This window comes from Centropristis striata, chromosome 8 (genome assembly GCF_030273125.1).
Source record: "Centropristis striata isolate RG_2023a ecotype Rhode Island chromosome 8, C.striata_1.0, whole genome shotgun sequence".
Taxonomy (NCBI): Eukaryota; Metazoa; Chordata; class Actinopteri; order Perciformes; family Serranidae; genus Centropristis; species Centropristis striata.
The window spans coordinates 39,071,503-39,079,649 of NC_081524.1; the positions used below are offsets into that span (position 1 = coordinate 39,071,503).

The 8,147-nt window shown below is 42.7% G+C and overlaps 1 protein-coding gene across 1 annotated transcript; it reads left to right on the forward strand.

The window, feature by feature from the left end:
* The first annotated feature begins 524 nt into the window (after positions 1 to 524).
* LOC131975756 (urokinase plasminogen activator surface receptor-like) lies at positions 525 to 2,765 on the forward strand. Its single transcript, XM_059338513.1, has 5 exons — positions 525 to 659; positions 1,139 to 1,255; positions 1,339 to 1,485; positions 1,950 to 2,075; positions 2,194 to 2,765. Exons 1-5 carry the CDS (start codon positions 614 to 616, stop codon positions 2,394 to 2,396), a joined length of 639 nt encoding a protein of 212 aa, XP_059194496.1. The 5' UTR covers positions 525 to 613; the 3' UTR covers positions 2,397 to 2,765.
* Positions 2,766 to 8,147: the final 5,382 nt, after the last annotated feature.

The following is an 8,147-nucleotide window of genomic DNA, read 5'->3' on the forward strand; positions in this document are numbered from 1 at the left end:
CATTTACATGTTCAAGGTAGAGTTGAAGGTCAAATGGACAAAAGATCTGTTTCTCAGCATGACGGATGTTTTTGGTGTGTGAAAATGCTGCATATAGAAACATAAAGTCTCTTATTTTATCGTTCCTACACTTGCTGTGTATACAGTCATTGTTTTTTTCAATTTCTTATTAATTTTAATGCCTGGTACAATGAAAGGTACATTTGTTTGGACAAATATAATGATAACAAAAATAGCTAATAAGAGTTTAATGAAGCCATTTTCCATGGTTTTCATATATCATCATATTTCATTCATAACTGGTAAAAAAAAGTTATCAATGCGAAAACCCTAAACACAAAAGGGAACCAAACCTTAACAGCAGATTGACTTTTGTTGCAGGTAACCAAACACTCTAAACAGAGGATCATTATTTTTCCAGGACATGTTGCGTAATACATGTATCAGTTTCATTTCAAATAAATTGTCCATGCTTTTTCTAAGTATTGTATTAAGTCACTGTCAAAGGAGGAATGAAGGTGTGGTCTGAGAAAGAGGGCTGCTCCTTCTCTGGACAGCTACTTATAGCTGTAACAGGTCAAAGTGAAACTCAGTTGTGTCCCAACATCTCAACATGCGTCTTCTTGCACTGATCTTTGGGATTGTGTTTCTCCCTAAAGGTAAGTTTTTGTTCTGTTACGTGTCTCAAACTTTAAGAAAAGAGGGATTTTCAATTTTCAATTACCACATTCACTTTTACAAATTGTTGCATGTTATTCACAGTGTGATTTGGTATGCAAAAGTACATTTATATTTTATTGTGCATTGTTATATTTTCATTTGACTACAGATATTTTTGCACATATGTCATATTACTTTATCTCTGTAGGACATTTATTTAAAAACATTACAAATAAAACATTCAAACAAAAAATGCTTTAGGCATTTTTCACCTCATTGCCAATGACTAGTAATACAGTCTAACTGTAATGCTGCTGTTGGATACTTTTACTTGCTATTGTTTTCCTCATTGTTCCTCACCTGCAGATAAATCTGTAAGGTAAAAACTCTGAAATGAACCTTTTTTGTTTCTATGATGATATGATGATTCTTTGATTCTATGTTCTTATATTCTTTTGTGACTTGTGTGTTTTCTTAGTCTACACTCTAAAATGTCATGAGTGTGTACCGGGGATGACAGGAACCTGCGAAGACAAACAAAAAGAATGTCCTTCCAATCAGAAGTGTGGTGCAATGAGACTCACTTCATATGTTGGTATGGTCATTTGCATTGTGCATGTTTTTTTTATTTTAAAACTGCTTTGTATTGAAGTTTACAAGCATCCTCTTTTCTTGCAGGAGGCAATAAACTGGTTGATATCAACTCGAAAGGATGCAGTTCTGCTGAAGAATGTGTCGAGGCCTCGGCCAACTTTGGAGTGATCAGAACTGCAATTGCTAACAAGTGCTGCAGCTCTCCACTGTGCAACGCCAACCCGGCCCCTGGTAACTTATTACATTGCTTCTTTGCAATGGAATGTGTAAACAACTCTTCTTTAAAGTTGATGTTAGTTGCATTTCTTATGTTTCAGATGTCCAAAAATTAACTTGTTTTATTATAAAAACAAACAATCAAACGCTGACGCCAGTCCATGTATCAGAACCTGAGACAATATGTTTGGAGCAAATATTGTTAGAGAAACAAGACTCAGATTCCAAGACGAAAATTACTTTTCCCTCCATTACCGTCTGCTCGAGCGGAGCCCAAGGGCAACTGCCACTGTGCAGCTGTGTGTGTGTGTGTGTTTGTGTTTGTGTGTGTGTGTGTGTGTGTGTGTGTGTGTGTGTGTGTGTCAGAGAGAGAAAGAGAATTTCCAGGTTTACATCAATCTCTTATAATAGCTCATTCATGTCGTCATCCGTCGATTCTCCTTTACATCGTCAAACAATGTGAACAATGTATGTTACAGAACCCAGCAAATCCACTCCAAATGGTAAGAAGTGCTTCTACTGTGGAGCCATGACAGGAGAAGGACAAGACTGCTCTAGAACTCTGGACTGTGAGGGTAGTGAGGACTACTGCATCTCATCAAAAAGTAACTGGACTACAATATTAAACATCTTTTACACTACTTTAAAGACACTTTATTGACTCTAACAGATGTGTTAAAACTTTAAACCCACACAGTAACATTATCTTTTTAATCCCCTCAGTGACTGTTGCAGAGACAAAGGTGACTATGAAGGGCTGTGCCTCCAAATTACTCTGCTCAGGCAATTCAACTGCAGAGATATCACAAGTCACTGGAGGAGAAATTAGCTGCTGTCAAGGGAACTTCTGCAACAGCGCCAGCAGCACAAGTGCTGGCCTTCTGCTCCTGGTGGCACCGCTGCTCTCTTTGATGGCGCTCTTCTAAACGGTGGAGACGGCAGCACCACTTCAGTGTGGCCTCATAATGCGCACACCCATGTCCTTATCATTCCAACCAGTGAGTTAAAAAGTTTAGCAGCAAAGTTTTAAAAATACAAGTGGTAAAGTTGTGATTTCAGCTTCTTTTCTCTTCTTCTTCATGTTGGCTATGGAGAAAATAAATGTCTTGCATAGTATGATTGTTGACACCAGCTAATTATTTTTGTCTTAAACAAGAAACAGGAAGAATGTAAAAAAAAAATAATCATGCCATATTTCTGTTCTGAAGTGCTTTTCTACACTTGAAACCTGTTTTTAATATCAATTATCAAGAATATTTTGATGCTACTGAAAATCTGAATAAATACATTTATAAAACTCCTGCTGTGTATTTTGATTGTGTTTTCTTTGAGTGCCATTAAATCTCTCTAATTCTATTTCATACCCAATCAAGGGGATGCTAAGTTGGTGCATGGAATAATTTGCTGTCCATACAGGAGTGTGTGCAATTCTGAGCTCCAGGTCTGAGTCAGTCTGTGTTTACTGATTCCCTTCAGACTTTGATTTAAGATTTTAGGCATCCTGGAAGTTTTTTCATTTTTTATTATGTCAAAGCCAGAGCATTATTTGAGTAACTGTGAAAAGTGATTTAACACGTTAAATTGAATTTGTTTAGAGTCTATTTTTCATAAACTTGCAAATAAGTTGACATTGGGCAAACACACACATGCAAAACTACAGCTTGACTGACTGACTGTTGGCTCATGCTAATGAAGTTGATCATCCCAGATGGAAATGTATTTCTTGGTGTTATTAGATTCATAACATACTGGAATTTAAATGTAAAAGATGATAGCCCCTTGATAATAATTAAATACTGCTGATATATGTCCCTTTGAGAATAAACTTCTCAGTTTATCACTCTTTAACTGTGTTTTGTTAGTTATGTGCATCCTTCAGGAAATATGAGGTAATAAGAGGGATGGTTGGTGGGCCAGTAACAGTGTACCCCCATCTAGTGGACAAAGTTGTTTTGTTTTTCATAACTGGCAGTCTTTATATTCTGCAAGAGCTTACAATCCATTTTGGAGTTTTTATGCACAGAAACCCCCCAAAAAACTGACACAAAAAAAGAGAAAAGCATAGTTATGTTTATTAAGCAGATGCACATATTCGGTTACTTGACATCTGATATATTTTCTTTAAAATGCAAGCAGATTATATCCCCACCCATAAAACAAAAAATGTACTGTGCAGTATGTGTTTAAATGTAATATAATAACGGCAACATGGTCCTGGATGCATGTGATGTTTCCAAGTTGGCTGGAAGAACTCAGTAGTTGCCATAGACACGTTGATCCTGCATCACATTTGAAGAAAAGTAGAAACAATTCAGCATAATTGCATAGGACTTATAAGCCTGGTAGTGCATCATGTGATTAGGTGAAACATTTCCTTATTTTCATAACGTAAAAACAATCTTAAAAGTAGTGAAGATTGTTAAAAAAACCTATGATTTCATTTTTTGTTGCATGAATTTTTCCAAATTCTGTGAAACATGACATAAGCGATGGTAAAAGTCTTTCAGTGACATCTGATTATGGCATTACAGCTCGTCAAAGCTCTACTGACCTCAGACCTGCCAGAGCGAGGAGGTCTCCGGGGCCTAGGACAAATAAAAGTATAAAAGGAAGTGGATCATTAATGTACAACTTAATGCCATATAAAAGATTGAGCAACACCTATGCTAGTAAAACTCACTCCTTTGGGGATGGAAAGTGTTGTTTGGAGATTTGAGTGTCACAGTTTACAGTGGTGGTGTTGTTTCTATGGGAGGAGGATGGAAACATACAATATCAGTTTCTGTCTTTAATCACTATAAGGGCGCTGTGATGTAGTGGAGGAGCTTTTAGGAACACTTACGAGTAGCCGACACTGAGGTTCCCAGAGTTGTTTTGGTCTCTGCAAGCATGAAACATATTTTTAACTACATTCTTTTCTATTTTTTAATTCTATTTCCTTCAATGCTATAACAAGAGGTTGAAATGGTACCTTGAAAATCTGCTCCAGAATGACCCCCTGTGAGAATAGCATTATGTTTAATATGAAACTGTTAGAAACATTAATAGTGAGAAGGGTAGAATCCAAAACACACTTACCTGGGTTCTCTCTCAGCTTTCCACCCAACACGGTCATCCTCTGCTCTCCTGAAAAGGGTTGAAAAGTTAACATAAGGAACTTCATCTAAGGATTAAAAGTCAATGTTCCCTCCTGTGTGCTCTTACCGGGACAATCGGTTCCAAATGGACCCCCTGTAGGAAAAGCAGAGCGTTACTACTCTTCTACTGTGTTTATCTAGTTCTTAATACAAGCAGTCTTATCTTTTCTCTGGGCGAGGTGGTGGTCCCTGAGAGTCATCAGAGCGCTTCCTGTTTGTTCAAAAAAGTGTTACCAATAAATGTTGACTTTTATATTCCATAGAAAACACTTGAAAGCGTCAATAGCATTGATATGACCCATCTGCACGTATTTACCTTCTCCTATAGAAGACCACTCCAAACACTGCAGTTTGATTCACTCACTGTTTGATTTCTCCTGTACGACCCCTAACCCAATGTCTACTGGAAGTCTGAGGTGTCGGCCGAACATCAGGTAAGAAGGAACAAATCCGGTGGCAGAGTTGTGGACAGTGGACAGTGTTGTTATACGCTTGTAACAACTCGGGAAGGTACTTTGGCCAGCTATTCTGTTTCTCGGCCTCCAGAGTACGGAGCATGGTAAGTAGGGTCTGATTCATCCTCTCTACTCTTCCATTGCCTGAAGGGTGGTACGGAGTAGTCTTGCTTTTAGAAACCCCATATAGATTACAGAGCTGCTTCATTAAATCTGACTCAAAATTGGGGCCCTGATCAGAATGAAATCGAGTAGGGCAGCCAAAAGTCTGAATTATCTGAGACCAGATGGCACGTACTGTGGTCTTTGCTGTCTGGTCATGAGTGGGCATAGCCCAGGAATAGCGAGTGAACATATCTGTCATGACCAGAATGTTCTGGTACGAGTCATTGGGCCTGCCGAGGGAGAGGAAGTCAAGGGCTATTACCTCTAAAGGGTACGTGACGGCAACTGGCTTTAAGGGAGCTCTTGGCTCTGTTCTATCCTTCTGCAAGCTGCAAACAACGCACCCTGACTGGAAGCCCCGTACCTCTTCCTCCATGTCAACCCAGAAGAAGCGGCGTCTCAGGGTAGTCAATGTCCTCCCAGCCCCGGCATGTGCTGCTGGTTCATGGTGTTGTCTCCAGACCTCTTGACGCTTGGGACCTGGGCAGATAATCTGTAACATCGGCTCATGGGTGTTAGGGTCAACAAATCTGCGACACAGAACTCCTTCGTGAACGCAGAGCCTCTTGTACTGTTTCAGCAGTTTAATGGTGCCAGCGGTGAGTGTGCTCCGTTCAGCTTCATCGGGACAGGAGCCTCGCTCCACATACCTCTTTGTGGCCCGAATGTCTGCGTCGGCCTGTTGCTCTACCACCCAGCCATTATCCTGCACCTGGGAGTCCTCTTCTGGTTCCACTGCCGCTATAATCACGCCTGCAGTATTGGTCGATGGCTGCTCTGGTGTTGGACAAGCTGCAGGAAACCGGGAGAGGGCATCTGCGTTGGTGTTCTCTCTCCCAGCATGATACTTCACCTTAAAGTTAAAGGATGCCAGCTGGGCCACCCAGCGCTGTTCCACTGCCCCCAATCTCGCAGACTGTAAATGAGCCACAGGATTATTGTCTGTATACACAATGAACTCTGCTCCAGTCAGGTAATCTTTGAATTTCTCGGCAATTGCCCATTTAAGAACCAACAGTTCCAACTTGAACGAGCTGTAGTTAGCATTGTTGGGCTCTGTGGGATGTAGGCTTCGACTGGCATAGGCAATTACTCGCTCCTTACCTTCCTGGACTTGAGCCAACACTGCCCCCAACCCTTGGTTGCTGGCATCTGTGTAAAGTGTAAAGGGCTTGGAGAAATCAGCATAGGCTAGCACGGGAGCTTTGGTTAGTGTTTGCTTTAGTCTGTCAAAGGCAGTCTGGGCTTCAGTTGACCAACATAAGGGGCGGGAGCTTAGGCGCTTATCATTTGGTATGCCAACTAAAAGGGAGTTTAGTTGTCGTGCGACCTTGGCGAACCCTGGGACAAACCGTCTATAATAACCGGCAAGGCCTAAAAAGGCTTTCAATTGTTTGGCTGTAGTGGGCGTAGGCCAATGAACAACAGCAGATATCTTTTCTGGGTCTGGCATAACGCCCGTGTGGTCCACTACATGACCCAGAAATTTCACTTGCTTGTGAAATAGTTTGCATTTATCGGGACGAAGCTTCAGGCCGTGCCTCCATAGGCACCCAAACACTTCCTCTAAGTGTTTGAGGTGTGTGTCAAAATCTGGGGAATAGACAATGATGTCATCTAAATAGACTAGTAGGGAGTCTGTAATTTGACCATTGAGGCACTGCTGCATAAGCCGCTGGAACGTCGCTGGGGCATTGCAGAGCCCGAAGGGCACGTGCTGGAACTCGAAGAGACCTAATGGGGTTGTGAAAGCGTTTTTTTCACGGTCCTGTGGGTCCACCTCTACTTGCCAGTAACCGCTAGCGAGGTCCAAGGTGGAGAACCACTCGGCCTTGGTCATCGAGGTCAGGGTCTCTTCAATCCTAGGAAGTGGAAAAGCATCTTTATGTGTGACAGAATTCAACTTCCTATAGTCAACACAAAATCTCCAGCTGCCATCTTTTTTCCTCACCATAACAATGGGGGCTGCCCAGGGGCTGGAACTTTCAGTGATAATGCCTTTTTGCAACATACCTGCTAGGAGGGCCCGCATGTCTTTATACAGCAGAGGGGGCAAGGGTCGGAAGCGTTCCCTTACAGGGGCTGCATCGCCTGTCGGAATGGAGTGTTTCACTGCGTCCGTCCTGCCAAAGTCTTCTTCATGCGTGGAGAAAGCTTTCTCCCACAGTTTCAGCAGTGCTGCCAACTGACCTTGCTCCTCCTGAGTCAGGTCAGGCCGGTCAGCCAACTTCAATACTTCGAACACTTGGTCCTCCCCTGCCTCGTCGCAGACGTTTACCAAACCCACCTCCACTACTCCATCAGCATCAGGCTTCAGGCTGACATCACGGGCTCCATGGATGTCTGTCTCGTCCACCTGAAACAGCCTACCCAGCTTCTGGTAGCGTCCTATGGAGACAGGGAAATCATGCAGATTGCGTATGCGGATGGGGAGTCGGCCTTGCCTTACCACAGCTAGTGTCCGTGCGACAGAAACAGTGCCAGGCTCTTGGAGCGCTTCCACCAGCCCATGATAGTCGTGCCCCTGTAGCCCAGCTTTAGCACGGCCCCAGACTACCACTTCACTTCCGGCTGGTATGGTGACCCCTCGGCGTTGGGCTGGCCAGATGTAACCCAGGAAACCATCCCCCGAGGTTACCAGAGTTCTGCGGCACACAGCAAAGGCTGATCTCCAGGCGTTCTGAAATTTTGGGTTCTGACAGGAGAAGGACACTGGCCCATCTGGCTCATTGAATACAATATCCCAGCATGCCTGCACCACATTCATGCCTATAATGAGGGTGTTTGGAGAGAACTTGTCTTCTACAATAAAAACCCCTCGCTGGCTCACTTTGTGGCCCTCAATGACCATGACATGTTGTCCATGACAACATAACCCAGACAGGGGATATGAAGACCATTGGCGGCTTTCAATTTAATC